The following is a 17,027-nucleotide window of genomic DNA, read 5'->3' as shown; positions in this document are numbered from 1 at the left end:
CCCCTGTGTCAAAAAACAAAAATAGCCAGATCCAGCCAGCCCCATCCGGATCGGCCTCAATGGGGGAACTTTTATTGCAGTATGTGGTCTACTGTAAAGGCCAAATACTAAAAAATATTTGTGTTGCCAATGAGATAGTATGTACTGTTATGTGCTTGTTATTTATTTGGATCATGTGTTGTGTTATAATATTTTTCCATAATTACAAATGTGTTGTGCTGTGCTATATTGCTATCTGTCCTAATCAGAATAAAAAGGGGTAGTTTGGTAATTTTTGTGTCATTGGTACATGTTGGCATGCTGAATTGTTGCTCTAAGTGTGCAAAAGTAGCAAACTATTAGTCCATTCTCTCTCAACAATGGTATATATGTAAACATATTTATAAGAGTGACATTTAGAGATTTGCCAAATGCAATAGTGGCAAATAGTTAAATATCCCGTTGAACCGGAAGTGTGTTGGAAGTCATGCAAGCTGCTCAATCTCACTCCGGCTGCTAACAATATTCAGCTTACAAATTAGCAGTCAGTAGTCTCACTACTAGCTGGCAGAGATGTCAAGGCTTCAATTAATCTCCAGCGTCTATGTTTGAATTGTAGCTTATAGTGTGTCACTTGGGCCAGAATTATCAGAAGTTCTGAACATTTGTTTTGTCTGTAAACTGAAATGGTTGAAATTGGTACCTTATCCTCCGGAAATGGCCTCACCATGCATTCAAAAAAAAAACACCATCACCATGTTGGTTTATCTCATATCGCTCTTTGGTCCTTTCAGAGTTCAGATTCTCAAGGATAAATGTCCACTAAACCCCCAACGTGCAAGCAATCTGCAGTTCTATGTAAGGATTATACCCACTTGGCAAACAAGCAAGCTGCCATTTTCTTACTCAACAAAATTAACTATGTTACAGTGAGGATACAGCAAAAAATATATATATTCTGAGAAATTGAAGCATCAAAATTGATGGCTACTAGTGCCAGATGTTTTGTGGAGAACTTGTCAGCTCGTTTGGCCTTCTTGCGAGTTGTGAGATGAACACGTTCTTGCAGTTTGTGTTAGCAGGGCTCCTCAGCATGGATAGGAAATGTTTCTGGTGAGTTTCAAGAGCAACCGAGGTCAACAGTCTGGAACTGGATGTGCTAATTTTAGCTGTTGATTCAAGATCTCTTCTTCTTAGACTCAGATCTCTCTCCATCAGCTCCTTTCCTTTTTGATTTCTTCATTTCTTTGCGCTTCTCTTGCTTCTCAGCCTTTGTCTTGTTGGATTTCACACTGATAACACCACTCGCAGAAATCTTTCCATTATTCAGTGCCTTCTGAATCTCATCATCATCAGCGTCAATTGCATATCTTTGCAGAAACTTTGGGTCCACATTAGCCTCATCCGTTGCTCTACTTTGTTCCTATATTTGCCCAAGATAAGGTTAGGAGAGATCACAATTTCAGCATACAAATGTAGCCTTATTTTTTCATGTTTAAACAAAATGTTGTCCACATCTAACAATGGTGCTCAATAATTTTGGCGGTTTCTGTATGACATATGGTCAGTTTTAATATCCTGATTACTTCTCAGTGGATGACTCAGGATTTGAAGTATGTGATGTAATTAATGTATATAAGAAACAATACCTTTACTTCTCTGGCTGCTTCATCGAGATCCTCATCCAGTGATTTAAGAGGAGCCGTATCAATCTGTAAGCAGTAGACATAGAACAAATAGGTCAAAATATGAAGCAGTCAAAAAAACTATTTTGAGATTATGGCCATAAGCAGAACTTTATCTAACTATACGCATTTGCCTGCATGCACACCAATTAACAATGCCAAATCTGGATGTGTAATTATTACTCCCTTTATCCCAAAATAGATACATTTTGGGACGGATGGAGTACATGTGAATACTAAGTTAACAAAAACAAACAAAATATAGTTTACTTACCTCCTTTAGACGTGGTAATGTTGCTTCAATTTCTTTTCCGGCAATATTATGAAGGTAACCATATAACTTTTTCATTGTCTTGATGAAGTTTGACAGAACCTGTTCCCTTTCTATCCCCAGTTCTTCCTGTCGACAGAGCACCCAAAAGAATAAATTTCAACTACAGGTACTTTACACTTGTTTGAGATCAACTTGAACTAACCTTTGTAGCACTTATGTCTTTGTCTTGTAGTCCCATACAGAACAAAACAGCTGCTTGGGCACCGTGAAGTGTAACAGGAAGCTTCTCCGAAAAATACTGGTGCGCAAGGATAGGGACAAGGTCCAGAATCTACAAGAACCAGAGAACGGTGAAATTTGGAAGCATTTCAATTATCACCTTAATAACACAGTTTCTATTTGACATAAAGGCGAATGGCAACATATTAACTTTTAACCTGCTTGAGAGTTTTTGTGAGGTGGAATATAATATACAAGAAGCTGAGAAGATAAAATTCTCATATCATAGCAAAAAAAAAAGTTTTTGCAGAAATGAACTGTAAAATTAAATAAATTATAAGGCGGCCATGATTTGCAGAGCAGCTGCACAGATTAAATGTTGCCAGAAGTCTGACTGTTCCTGAGGATAAGTATGTATAGGTATTGATGGCATTTTTCGAAACACATAATGATATGATCGACTGAACCCAAAAGAAATATGCGTGCCCCTGTTTGGCAAGAATATGAGTTGCTTCTAATCAAACTAACAATTTGTGTAAATTTTACAACAAAAGATGTGACGTTGTTTCTCTAGTACTAGATTTTTGGAAGAGCAATCAGGTCAAATTTAGAAAGGTCAATATGCCCATGCTTGAGTTTTGAAGGCTCATTTATAGTGGATGAGCCATGGACCAATGAACTTCTACAGCTCGAAAGGGCACATAGCAAGCTGGCATTGGGGAAAAGGAATCAGCATCTTTACTGGGAACTGCCTGGAAGAGGTGCGTTAGAGGCCAGGACACAAGTGAAGGGCTGAGGCCTGAGGGCAACTGTACATGCACCAACCTTGGCAAAAGACTCATGAAGGATTAAAATGTGAGGTGGTGCTTGAAACTGCACGAGTCACTGGGATGGTGGCCGGAGAATCCTAGACTTTGCATCCTAGGACCAACAGTTTGCTACATTGGGCATCAGTGTCCATCTTCCTAGAGGACATTACATCCACCTATGTATTGAGCACTTTGCAACTAAATGGTGCTCACATTCAGCAAGGGACACAACAGTCTGTCAAGTTCACTTCCAACAGAATAATTCACTCTAATGGTGCAGTCATGAATGCAATAAGTAAACCATAGCCCTATGGATAAGAGATTATGGGTGTTAATTACATATCTGGGTTGAAACCTTGAACATGACTTTTGGTTCAATATAGACCCCAATCTGCATCTCTACTTAATTACTTGTGCCTACAAATAACTAGCCACCTTGAACAAGTCGAATCAAACTAAAAATCCTTCATTGAATTTCTTACCAGATGATAGTCAACCAAATTGTTGGAATACGCTTCCAGTCGTTTCATATCATGTGGTGATAACAAGTCTCCCAATATCTTTGAGGTAATATTGGTATAATATTCCGAGGGTTCATGATCTGAAAAATCTATCTTGGAAGACAATACACTGAGAACATACAGCCAAATAATTAGAACGTCACCAAATTTCTTTGCCATGATGAAAAAAATTGAAACTTCAACATACCTCATTGCAAGCTTAAAATTGAGATGCCGGAAGGATGTTCCCAGAAGCCGCCTGAATCGTTGTCTGAAATCTGAGCACATTGTTCCAAAATTTAGCTAATGCCCCAAAAGTCAAGTAAAAGGGGAAAAAATTTGAACTGTAAACCTTACATCAGATTTGATGTGTACAGTTAAAGAAATGAAGAAGCTTCAGTTTGAAATGCATCAGAGAAGGTACCAAAACTTGTGACTAACCTTGATAAAATGGATCCAAAAATCCACATTTGCTTGACTCATTAACTTCAATCTCATCGCTGTTTAAGGGCCTCAAGATCATACATGTGTGCTCACCAGTCACAGCACTCTGAAGAATAGATATAGGAAATATAAGAAGCTACTACAGAAGAACTGCAAAGGTGAAGAACGACGAATACATCAGATTAGATTATTACAGGAATTTGGCCCACATAGAATGGATAGAAGTTATGCTTCCGCCAAAAGCGGAAAAGTTCTTGTGTCAGTCCAAAAGATACACCTAGGTAATGGAGCTTTTCAGGACGACGCTCACGAAGATGGACAAGGAGTGGTGGGAGATTTGCCCTAGGCTTTATGGTCTCTTCTAGCAGAGAAGCCTGCAATAGAAATATACAAAAATGTAAGATTAAGACTTGTGGACAAGCAAAACCATATTGTTTGGCCACAATATATTAATTCGAATTAATCCTACTATGGTAGGCAAACAGGGTTTTACATCATAATGTACAATGTATACAGATAGAAGAGTGTGCAGATTACAAATCCATAGAATTCATCAAGCAACACGCAACTAATTGAATAGCATTGTTTAGTTCACAGTTGGTGGTCATAGTTGTACTACCATGAACATGATACTACCTCCAATCCCAAAAATAAGTCATTTTAGCCTTCTCAACTCTTCACTAAATATAAGTCGTTTTAGGACTTCCTAGGAACCTTTTCAACTATCTACCTTGTTTGCCCTTGGTAAACAAATAACATCTCTCTCAAAAATGAAGTGATTCCTCTTTCCCAATGCAATATTAATGAAGGGCAAAAAAATCCTGATTGTTTTATTAATTCTTGTGCCCAAGTCTAAAAGAACCTATATTTGGGATCGGTGGGAGTATATTAGTACAGAAAAGGATGACTCTGTTGCTAGCAATGATATACTAAGCCAGCTCGTATATTCATATAAAACTACTTACAAAAAAAAATAGTGTGCTTGTTTCTCTCAAAGGGATCCAAAAAAAGTACTACCTCCGTTTCACAATATAAAACTTTCTAGCATTGTCTAAAATGGATGCTAAAGAATCTAGGCGCATAGTCAAAACATCTTATAATATAAAACAGAGAGAGTATGTAATATGAAACCATATGTGTCATAGGTAGGGGCCGAAGGATCGAGGCCCATGGGCCCAACCCTCTGGCGGATGAACAGTACACGCGGTACTGTAGCACTGGAGATAGGATAGGATTAGGAGATAAAGTTAGATTAGATCAAGTTAGTTACTTAGGGATTAAGTCTCACCATCTATATAAGGATGGATTGTATCATTATTCTAAACAAGCAATGAATCAGAGTTAGTCTTCCCTAATCTAAGTCCCTCTCTCATCCCTAGCAGCCGTCGCTGCCCGGCTATCCTCTTGGCGGTGTTTAGCCCCTATGAACCCTAACCCATAACAACTTGGTATCAGAGCCATGGTTGTTGAAGACATCACCGAAGATCCTAGAGACATGTGCATCCGGCTCCTCAAAAGGATGCAGGCCAACCTAGCGGTACTTGCAGCCTCAATGAGGACGAAGCATGCGCCAATTGAGAAGGAAGAGAAGTGCAATCTGCAGACGGCGGTGGTGGGCACGGCAATGTCGTCGCTGGCCACATCACCATCCTCTCAGCGCTCCCCAATGAAGGCTATTGTGTCGCGCCATCATCCATCATCCATGCGCCCACAACATCATGTATTCAAGAGGCGTAATTCAGGCAGGTCGTCAGCGTGCAGAGCAAGCCATGGTGCGCGGCGTGGTGCACGGCCAAGGGTAGCTGCACCTGCTTCCTCTAGGATGCCCTTCCCTGAAGCAAGATGGCCGGGGGATCCTTGCTGGCAGGGGCAGGGGCTATTTTTGGGTAGCCCTCGCCCATGTGGTTGGCTATGGCACTGGCACCACTGCTGTTGGGGTCATCGGAGGCGAAGACGGCGATTTTGGCTGCCACGAAGACACGGGCTGGCACCAACACCTAATTTTTTTAGTTATAATTGTGTCACCAGCCAAGATGTAAAAGGCTTAAGTTATGTTAGGTTTTATTTAGAGAGTCGTACGAGTCAATCTAGTAGTACTGCAGCTCGAGGGCGAGCTGCTCGAAAGGAGGGATGTAGTGTCATAGGTAGGGGCCGAAGGATTGAGGCCCATGGGCCCAACCCTCTGGCGGATGAACAGTACATGCGGTACTGTAGCACTGGAGATAGGATAGGATTAGGAGATAAAGTTAGATTAGATCAAGTTAGTTACTTAGGGATTAAGTCTCACCATCTATATAAGGATGGATTGTATCATTATTCTAAACAAGCAATGAATCAGAGTTAGTCTTCCCCAATCTAAGTCCCTCTCTCATCCCTAGCAGCTGTCGCTGCCCGGCTATCCTCTTGACGGTGTTTACCCCCTATGAACTCTAACCCATAACAATATGACACAGTTCTAAGTTCTAACAATTGAGCTATTTAAAGTTGACACAGAATAAGATACAAAATGGACATAATAAATAGTTGTTCAAATCAACATAATGGACCTTCTCTGCAGCCTCAGTGATCTTGACTTCAGGTTCTTCATTTTCCTCCTCATCCTCAGCAAATAGAGTCATTTGCCCTTCATAATACCTTCAAAAACAATAATAATATTAATATTAATAACGGTACCAAATGGGAACAGATTGAAATAAATAGTTTTGTCCGTAATTGAGTATGGATAAATAAATGCACGTGAAAAAATTAATAATTAGGGAGAGTTGCCAGTGATATTAGACAAGTCCCTTCACTCTATTTATAATCGTTAATCATCATATGCTGATTATAGCAAACATAAGAGCATCAACAGATACTACCCCACAGCACCCATAGCACCTAGTTAGGGTAAAGAAGACAAACGCATACCTTGACAAAAGGTCTACAGCAGCTGAACCATATCCAAGCTGCATTGGAGAAGTAGAATATTTAAAGTATGGAGTGTGATGTTAACACATCCAGAACAAATTCTATAAAGGCATTAAATCTCACCCTCACAGCACTTGGATGGACAGCGATTCGGACAATCCGAGCTCCTGAGAGACTTGGAAACACATTATCTTGAAACTGTTCACAAAATTTCCATGGTATTTGATCACCACAAGGTGCACGACCCTCACTTAGGCTTTTCATAGCTGATTTTCGAGATATTTGACCTTCCAAACAGACCTGAAGATCCCAAACAAGTATATTTACAAGCAAGGCCTAACATCTTGAAATGTTTTGGAGGTGTATTTAGTAGGAACTACTCTGAAAAATTTTCCAATAGATAACATTCGACTCTAAATCAAAGCTTAGATTGTTCATTTGAAGATGGGAAGCAGAGTAAGTAAATAAAATGGAGAAGTTAAATTTAAATAGATTGTTCATGTCATTTGAAGATGGGAGGCAAAATAAAGTGTTGAAGTTAAATTTAAAATATCTGCTAACATTTTTTACTTATGAAATGTTAATGTTTTTTTTGCATATTTTAGTGATTTAAGATTTCGAGGTTCGACTGCATGGATACTAAGATGGCATCTATTTGTGAATAGAGGGAGTATCACCACACCTAACATCTCTTTTTTTGTAACAGTGCACATATGGTGATTACAGTTGCAAACTGACTCAACGACATTAAATAGATTGATATTGATTCCCAACCATTGCATAACATATTAAGATGTGTACTCCCTCCATTTCATACTGTAAGATATTTTGACCAAATTTTTAGAACATAGCAATGTTTTCAACACAAAACAAATATACTATCAAAATATATTCAATGTTGGTGCATGGCATTAGGATGTATTTCATCATGCAATCATGTAAGAATGTTTAATATACTCAGTCTTTCAGCTACTACCTCAGCAAAGAACTAGCATATGCCCAAAGAACATTTCAAAATAAAACACTGAAGAATATTAAGTGGGAAGGAGTTCAGCACCTGGACTACGCATAGAATATCTGGAAGCTGATTTTTAGACTCATCAACTGGGCCTAGAAAAATAAAGAATACAAGTTAATACTTAGTAGAGCCTTACAGTGTTGCCATATTAAATAGGTGTGATTGCTGGGCAAGTAGTCCCTACCAAGCAATACAAATAGGTGATGTGCTGGCGCATCAGCCATTAATTGCAAGTCATTGGGTGAATTTTTGTAATGGGAAGCAACATAAAGTGCCATCATCCTCTGAAATATTAAGTAATTATGATAAACATCAATTAATCAATAAGGAAAGCAGACATTTCTAATCCATACCTGTAAAAATATCTCACTCTCCTTATGATATGAGAAAAGTGTGTCTCGGTTGACATAATAAAGATCACATTCTTTTGGGTGAGGTAGCCTGAAGAAAACCACAGTTTATTTCAGACATGCATGTAAGTTGGGGTTATACAAAAAGCAATTAGATGATGCTCACCTGCTAATATTGGGAATGGAGTTTGCAAGATCCAAACAAAGTAACTCGTTAAGCCAGCTCTCAATAGGATCACCTGATGCATACCTAATGGATTCGTTTAATTCAATTTTCTTAAAAAGCCTACCTGCAAGTCAAAATAAAAAACATAAATAAGTGAAAAACATTCAAGATACATAAGGTTCTTCAAAATAAGTGCATTAAATATAAGAACCTCTGTTTTAGATAAAATTAAGTGGACTCTTACTTGAATTGGGTCCATCATTTGAAGCAGCTGGCTGACTTTGGGATTCCAACTGCTGGAGGAGCTTCAAAGACAAGGATCGACCTGTTCCTTCATACCTTCGATACAAAACATCCAAAATGATCACAACCATGAATTACAGTGTTACCACATTTGGAAAGGAAAGCAAGCATACCCATTGACAGTGGAAGATAGGAAAACAAGGTATGGACCAAGCAAGGACTTCACAATTGGCAATGGAATAGCAGCAGCTTCATCAATGACAAGGAGTTCAACTTGCGAAAGTTTTCCATGATCATGTGGTTTCAAATACTGCAAACAGTAAAAAGAGTTGAGCCAGATTGATTAATATTAAGCAAAATAATGTTCAACATGGGTAGCAAGCTAGTAAAAGTTATTCCTGGCAAACAATGACCATCAAACACACGTTATTGAATGACCTACCAAGAAAAAACATGATTGCTAAAACAATGATCGCTTATATTTTTGAACTACAGAAAATAAAACTCATGTGAAAAAGATCGCCCAAGAATAAAGCAAAATTGCCACGGTAGGGTCTGTACATAAAATCTCAGTAAGGACCAGTACATTCAAAAGTACTAGCCTTTGATTAAACTTTGTGTCCTATGCTGCATTGGTGTACCTTCACAGGCAAAGTAGACAAAGCTTTTCAATCTTCTGCAGCATTTAACAAGATGGATTATTAAATCCAACAAAAGTTTAATCCTCCCTAACAGGACATTACTAAAGTTTTCTAGGGAAGCTAAAGGATCCCTTTGTTCATACAGTTTGAATTTTGAAGCCCCTCCCCATCAACTTCTGATAAGCCTAAACAGCCCAGGAATAACATTTGGGTGGAAGTAGTATGCTCATAACAACCTGGATTGTCTGGCGATGCTGCTTGTAGACATTTATTTGAATAGTTGCCTTCTTGAATTCTGGATCTGCACTCTTCACTACATCATAGTGCAAATGCTCCTGAAAGGGGTGGAATGATGTGTTCATTAACTGCATAACAAAAATTTAAACTTTAAGACCAAGACTAGATAATAGACAAACACCTTGTACTCCAACGCATTCATTCCCTTGCACACAAATTCAAACAATGTTTTTAGGTTCTCTGGACTTGGGGCTGTGACAAATATATTTGAATATCTAAAAAGCAAAAGGGATTAGCATTAATTACAGAGAAAATTCAACAAACAATTAACTTTAATTGAGCCGAGCACTACCCAGCAGCAATGGCTCCAGCTATGGCAAGACCAAGGGCAGCTGATTTCCCACGTCCACGGGCAGCAAGCAAGCCTACCGTGCTCCTCAGGGACTTGTCCAAAATAGAGTCAAGGAAATTGATAACAGCTTTACCCTGTACATAACTCTCAAATCTCAGCACGTTGCAGATTGAAAGATTCCATGTATACGGTAAACTCAAGAGTGATTTCAGAATCCTTCAGAGGAACCATGAGTACCGTCTTTTTTATAGCAAAATTCGTTACCTCCTAATCCAAGGACTAACTTTTACAGTATAAGATGTGGTATCTCTCAGTACCTCCAGGACTGAAAAAAATCTCTAAACTTAAACAGGATATGCACTAAAACGTACCTGATCCATTGTGAAGCACTTTCCAATTAAAGGACCAACAGGGAAGTCTTCACGGAATTGATCTTTTAGATCTTTCAACTCTCTCTCCCTTTCTGACAGTCCCTCTGAATCCTAAACATACGTTAAAAAATATGTCATAGTGGAATATGATGACCTGGTTGAAACAACTAGAATGTCCAAGAGATTAATAAAAAAAGACTGCAAACAACTAAGCAGGAGCATTTATAAGAATAAAGAACACCATCAGCATAACCAAACAAGACATTTAGAGTTCTACGAGAGAGATAGATTTTCAGCACCAATACCTCATTATTTGTAACTGGCTGTATAAATTTCATGTGAGAAGATATCGGCAAAATGTTGAGTTCGTCATCCATGACAACACATGACTTGCAAGATGCTATCGATAGCAAGAACCTCTCGTTGAACCTAGCAGCAGACTGGTTATGGGACTCTGTCCGGAACCTTTCATGGACATCCTGTTGGAGCAGGAACAACCCAATGTAGTCAAGTTTTAACTCAGCAGGATGGGGAGATAGAGCACTGAAGCTAAGACGTAGCATGTTAAACCAAACATGTCAAGTTTATTGGTAAAGTTGGGATCATATATGTATGCATCAGAGACAAGAGAAGCAGAGTGCAACACAGAATTTGAGCTCACCATGACCATTGTATAAAGGCTGGTAAGAGAGGAGAGGGAGCGGAGCAACAGGATAATCAAACCCCCACCCTCAACTGTCTCGATGGTCCTTGCAAGTAGGTTTGGCGTGAGCGCCTCGAAATCCTGCGGCACATTCAAAATCATATCAGTGCAGGGGAAATTTCACAGCAGCAACATCACTCCCCCCAAAAAAAACACAACACAAAACAAAACAAAGGTTGATGGTAGACCTGCAGGATGCACATGCCAAATGTGTTGCCAAGAACCCTCTCAGAGTCCTTGTAGAGGCAGTAGGTGATGTCCGACGTCTCTAGGAAGAGCGAGAAGGGGTCAGCCTTCTCGGGGTCCATGAGTCCACGCTGCATGAGCTTCTTGATCTGCTTGGCCCGCTTCTTCTTATGACTACACTCAAAAAGGAAAAAAAAAAGAGCATTTTCACACAATTAACTGGAATGGCATTGCTCTCTCTCTCTCTCTCTCTCTCTCTCTCTCTCTCTCTCTCTCTCTCTCTCTCTCTCTCTCACACACACACACACACACACACACACACACCATTTACAATTCAACAATCAGCAGGTGCACCAATCGAATCGAATCAGCAAGCTAAGCGTGGCATTGGCTCGTCCATCCTCAATTGAACAGAAGAGCAAGCTAAGAGCGAAACAGTGGGGGTGGGGGCAGTATGGGGTCACCTGCTGATCTCGAGCTTGTCGCGGTAGCACCAGAGGACGGAGGGGCGGGACTTGACGCGGGACTTGGCGAGCATGTAGTTGAGGTTGACGATCTGGTCGCGCGACTTGTCGCCGACGATGACGAACATGGAGCGGTGGCGTTGCCGCACGCCGTTCTCGATCAGCGTGCGGATGCGCTCGTCCACCTTCTTCCTCATCCTCGCCGCCGCCGCCGGTCTCTTGTGTGTGTGGGGGGGGAGGCGGGGATGAGGTGCGCGCCGACGTCGCCGGCGGGGAGGGCGGAGGAATGGGGGGAGCGGGCGGCGCCGGCGGAGAGCGCGAGCGCGAGGCGCGTACGAGAGGGGAGGGGAGGTGAGGTCCGGAGGCGTGGGGAACGGGGGATTTAGGGTTTAAGCGAAAGATGGGCCGGGCGCCCGGGCCTTCTTTCTTCTGATGGGCCGGGCTCCAATCGTTTCACTTAAATTGAATTTTTAAAATTAAATTTAATTAATTTTATAGTTATTTGTAGTTTATTTTATCACATTTGTTTTTTAATAATTATAAATATGTATATAAAATTTTTATCTATGAAATATTTTTTATTTGTAAATAAATTGTTTGGTCTTTTTTTAAAAAAAAAACGAAACGATGAAAGCCTAGATGGGCCTTCAGGTTCATGATTCAGAATGCCTCGTGTTTACTGGAAATCCATCTTTTAGCCCAAAGGTATATATGCCGCTACTGAAAATTTGAATTTTAAAATTTAATTTTAGAATTGATGTTTTAGATTTTTCATCATGTTTTTTCAACACCGGCGTTTAAGTTGCCGAGAGCATAAATATAAAAGTTTTAACAATAAAAACAGGTTCACGATTGTCTATGAGGTTTAAGGTTCATTTCTTCACGAGGCAATGGAAGAAATAGTAAGTTCAGCTCCTGTACTTTGATCTTGAGGAATTGTCACTGTAATCTCTGGAGATGGGAGATCACTTGAACAGATTACATGCAATTTGCGCTTGTGATAATGACCATAGGTGCCCATTGCCCTTGGTTCTTCCAAAACCATTACGTGGATGAATTGAACCGTCCATACTAAAGTTCCTGCACTCAGGAACCTACAATTTTATTGCATCCCATAAACAAAGATAGAATTGTGGCATATTAGCAGGTAAACCATTAGGTCTAGATTATCCAACAATAATAAAAATTTGGTTACCATGTCATGGAATATCCTAAATTAGAACAGCTCCAGACAATTGTTCTTATAAGGAAGCACACGACATTTTTTTTCATTTTATTATTGGAAAAACAAAGGAAATGCAATGTATTAGGCAGTGAAAAATAAGTCCTAAATACAACTTCACAGCCTCTACAAAAAAAATAAGCACATAGTTCACTCTATTGTAGTTTCATAGAATTGGATAGGCATCAAGCAGCATACAGTGTTTCAAGATATTGCTGGTTCTGTATCATCACATTTCTTCAAGACATCGGTATAAGGGTGATCTTAATGACCGTATAACATTAGCAATATAATGTTCATTCATACATTTTTCCCTACAAACATGACTCCCTAATTACTGTGTACATCTCTCAAATCTGTAGGCAAAAAGAAATAGAAAAAATGTAATAAGAAATACAGTGTGTTATCAGAACAATATCAACTGTTTCCTTCCGACATCCAAGCACTTCATCTTCATTGCATACCAATTGGATACATGTAACATATCCCACATTGGAGTTCAAGTCATTCGGTTCTCGTCAAAAGTATAGACACAAAAATATTACCTAGTAATGCAAAAGTTTTATCAGACTATGTAAGAACAAAGTGAACACTATTATGGAGTCAGGGTACTAACCAGTCAATCACAATGCATCTGCATTCCTACCACCTCTTTTGCTAACAAGTTCACAAAGTCGACAGGGCAGTGTGTCAAGGCTCATTTCACGTGATCTACCAAAGTTACCCAGGGTACCACACCTCCTCCATGCATGGTATTCTGCATAGGCTATGGGATCGTTGGCAACAGTTTTCACATATGATGCCAATTCACGGAGTGAGCTGAATTTGGAAGCATCTATAATAGAATTGGGAGGAATGAAGTCCCAGACATTGGGTGCCCCAAAGTATATTGGCACTGACCCAGCCTCCAAGGCATAGAACAATTTCTCGGTCACATAACTTTCTGTCTTGGTATTCTCAATTGCAAGAACAAACTTGTAATGTGACATTGCACAGTGAAGGTGATCCCACCAGTGTGGTTTGCCATTATCATTGGTGGAGCAAACTGGATACATGGATAATGCCATGTCGGGACCATCAACATTATTCAAACATTTCCCAAAAGAGTGGTGTGGAACCAATGACAGGAAATCTTTTGCAACTTTGTCTCTATGAGGAAGACACCTTGAAGATGACCAGTAAATAAGTGCATCCTGACAACATACAGGAGATCAGCCGTTGAGATGATTAACTGAGATTTTAAAACAAAAATTGACAGTGCAAAAGTATCGCAGAAATAGACATGCACAATTTCATCTTTTTACAGAAACCATCAGGTATCCCAGTAACAGGAGCACTTTAGCACCTGCTAAGCTATGTTGTTAGCTTCTTTTGAATACTACTTCTAATTGCCAATTGGACCTAAAGTAAGAGAAAAATGAAATACAGGAAAAAACAAGACAAAAGAAAGCCTCAAAAGGGAACACCTCACCCTAGGAGTGTGAGGTTGTGGTGCCTGCTAAAGTGTTAACATTATACTTGTACAGTCAACAAGGCACACTTAATCCCAACATGCTATGGGACAGTGATCTAGCAGAGTCAGGAATCATGATGTCATGTGTCATGTTTACATAGTATAATGTTGGGAATACACAATGCATGGAAAGTTAAACATCACTACCTAGCTGGCTAGCTTAGACTTGCATCTTGATTACTATGCATGAAATTACTATGCAAGGGTTTTGAGCTTACATTTCTCTTTTCAGTCGATACATGGTAACTTCGACTAGTGTGGAATGATTTTCCAGCATATGTTACTTGTACATCATCTTTAGCATGGTAACCTATGAAAATGTCCTCGAAACCAGTTGGCTTCCTACTAGCCTCCAGATCAAGATATACACGAAGCGGCAGGCCTTTCATTCTCTGCAAAATATGTTAAAGAATACTTTCAACTTGGAAATATGAAAGATTACAACATTTACTACATTAAAGAAGCATTTGTGTAAAAGTTATGAAATAATCCTAAAAAAAATAAACTACTAAAGGAAATGGTATGCATTGGTTAGTAAAACACCAATGGTTTTTCATTCCACAAATAAGTTCTTGGCAGCTTGCAAAGCTGTGAGCTTGTAACTCATGCCACTTAAAACTTAATACTGACACTCTATATGTGATTCTTCCGCAAGTACTTTTGTGGAGAGTGGTGACCCTCCACTTGTGCTTCTATACTCCGAGCTACAGTACCTAGCACGAATTTTGAAGACAAAACCAACGGTGTACTACATTACTTACCCCTTCGTTGCTGCTTTAAAATTAGTGTGACCCACTGTGCACAGGAGCACTGAAGCACTAGGTTTTTTTATTGTACTGAACTTCCATTGGGGATAGGCTAACAGCCAGGGACTTTTAGGAAGTATATGTGGTGGATTCAACATCATTTGCCACATAACCACAAGACCCATTGGCAGGACATGCAAGTATTTGCTGGATAATAAGGAAACATCAGAATTGAGCATATCTTCAGAATAACATGATTTAATCAGTTGCTAAGGTCATCTGTCGTGCCTGCTCATTGCTGAAATCTTGAGCAGGTCTTCAGGGAGAGAATATCAAAGAAGTGATGATGGAAGGGATGCAACACTACAGGATGAACCACTTCGTGGCAGGAGGTGACTGAACACCAAGCCCAAAATAAAAACAGAGAAGGTGCCAAGTTGTTGATACTTATTACTAATGAGAGAAGAACGCATCAACCAAATGTTGCCAAGTTCATCATGTCTTTGAGGGATAGCATATGAAGTCAGTATCTCATTAGCTAGCAATGAAATCCAAGAGCACCCGATTTGGAGAAAAATAATCAAAGACATTTGCGCAACATTTATGACCAAAGGGTTCTTTTGGATCATTGAGACACATTACCTACTCAGCAAAAATAATTGCCTTGGGCCATATGAACTTTCTTTTGGATCATCGAGACTCATTGCCTAGCCAACAAAAAAAAACTACCTGAGGCTACAGCAAGTGGCAACCTATTTCAAGTCCGAGTATCCAAATGCCCACTAAATGACCCTCTGAAAACAAGCACAATTTAGTAACATATATTTTTTAGATCTGCATTAACATTCGAAGAATTTTCTTAACGAACTTGTTAATCGAGCATTGCATTGTTATACCTATCACGCAGAAAGCAAAAAATGTATATGCAAATTCTTCAATTCTGCCACACGAGCGTTACCAGATAGTAAATAACTATATGAAGTTGTCGCTAATTTGATCCGCATTAGATGTTAAACAACCGAAATTTATCAAATCCATTCACAGAAAGGCAGTCCATGTTTGCATAATCGTATACCCCATCGCACAAGAAGGGATGGAGAAGAAGCATAGCGCCTACCTGCTGAGGCGGCGTGGCACCCTCGAAGAGCAGCGCGTCGGGCCGGTCGACGACGGCGGTGGACTTGCTCCAGACGCAGCTCACCCCGCAGCGGCACGTGTACACCCCGTCGAGCGCGTCGGGGATCCACGTCCACCCCTTGACGAGCACCCCGACGTGGCGCGCCCTCATGTCCTCGCACCTCCCGCCGCCGCCCCACCCTGCGCCGCCCGTGATGGACGCCGCCGCACTCGCGTTGGCGCCCGCGGCCCCAGCCGTATCGAGCTTGGCGCGGATGCGGGGGCACCCGACGGCGGCGTCCCAGGCCGCGAAGGCGGAGAGGAGCGACGTGAAGGGGGACCGGTCGCGGGAGCCGACGGTGTCGAGCGCCGTGGCGAAGAGCGGCGCGGGGCGGGAGAGGGAGGCGGAGTAGGAGGAGACGGAGGGCAGCTCGAAGTATCCCGAGAGGAGGAGGAGGAGGATGACGGCGGAGGCGAGCAGCGGGGCCATGTAGTTGATCCGCTTCGGGACGAGCATCGGCGGCGCGCCTTCCTCCTCCTCCGGAAGCTTCTGGAAGCTTCGGCGGCGCGCGAGATCTCGGAGCCGGAGGAGGGGGGAGGCGATAGGAGGGGGGAGCGGGAGTGGAATTACGGGGTTTTGGAGGGGGGTTTTGGAAAAGTTCGGTTCGCATAGTCGGAGGTTTGCGATAGAAGCGAGTCTTTTTTCGTTTAGACCCTTAACATTTTATGAAATTGAACTTTAAAATTTTAGTGCACTACATGGGGGTGGGTAGCGAGTCGCCGGCGGGCGGCATCCGTTTACCATTTCCGATGGCGTTGACTTTGACCGTATCTGGGCTGGGCCTCTGCGTTGACAGGCCAGGCCATGGCAACCCACAATGG

General features: G+C 41.0%; 2 protein-coding genes across 2 annotated transcripts; both read right to left on the bottom strand.

Moving 5' to 3' along the window:
• Positions 1-712: 712 nt before the first annotated feature.
• On the bottom strand, positions 713-11,775 carry LOC102716830 (RNA cytidine acetyltransferase 1-like). Its single transcript, XM_006663799.3, has 25 exons — positions 11,549-11,775; positions 11,087-11,258; positions 10,857-10,979; positions 10,501-10,674; positions 10,196-10,306; positions 9,825-9,958; positions 9,654-9,747; positions 9,472-9,570; positions 8,768-8,904; positions 8,596-8,690; positions 8,352-8,475; positions 8,189-8,276; positions 8,020-8,119; positions 7,875-7,927; positions 6,941-7,117; positions 6,818-6,855; positions 6,457-6,544; positions 4,105-4,284; positions 3,908-4,016; positions 3,675-3,744; positions 3,449-3,596; positions 2,141-2,269; positions 1,939-2,064; positions 1,629-1,691; positions 713-1,402 (listed from the first exon to the last, which is right to left on the bottom strand). Exons 1-25 carry the CDS (start codon positions 11,743-11,745, stop codon positions 1,157-1,159), a joined length of 3,075 nt encoding a protein of 1,024 aa, XP_006663862.1. The 5' UTR covers positions 11,746-11,775; the 3' UTR covers positions 713-1,156.
• Positions 11,776-12,907: 1,132 nt separating this feature from the next.
• LOC102714333 (alpha-(1,4)-fucosyltransferase-like) lies at positions 12,908-16,780 on the bottom strand. Its single transcript, XM_040529770.1, has 4 exons — positions 16,147-16,780; positions 14,502-14,675; positions 13,387-13,963; positions 12,908-13,315 (listed from the first exon to the last, which is right to left on the bottom strand). The coding sequence occupies exons 1-3, from the start codon at positions 16,660-16,662 to the stop codon at positions 13,394-13,396; spliced, it is 1,260 nt and encodes a 419-aa protein (XP_040385704.1). The 5' UTR covers positions 16,663-16,780; the 3' UTR covers positions 12,908-13,315; positions 13,387-13,393.
• Between the last annotated feature and the right edge of the window lie 247 nt (positions 16,781-17,027).

This window comes from Oryza brachyantha, chromosome 12 (genome assembly GCF_000231095.2).
Source record: "Oryza brachyantha chromosome 12, ObraRS2, whole genome shotgun sequence".
NCBI classification, from domain to species: domain Eukaryota; kingdom Viridiplantae; phylum Streptophyta; class Magnoliopsida; order Poales; family Poaceae; genus Oryza; species Oryza brachyantha.
This window is presented reverse-complemented; position numbering and strand designations above follow the sequence as displayed.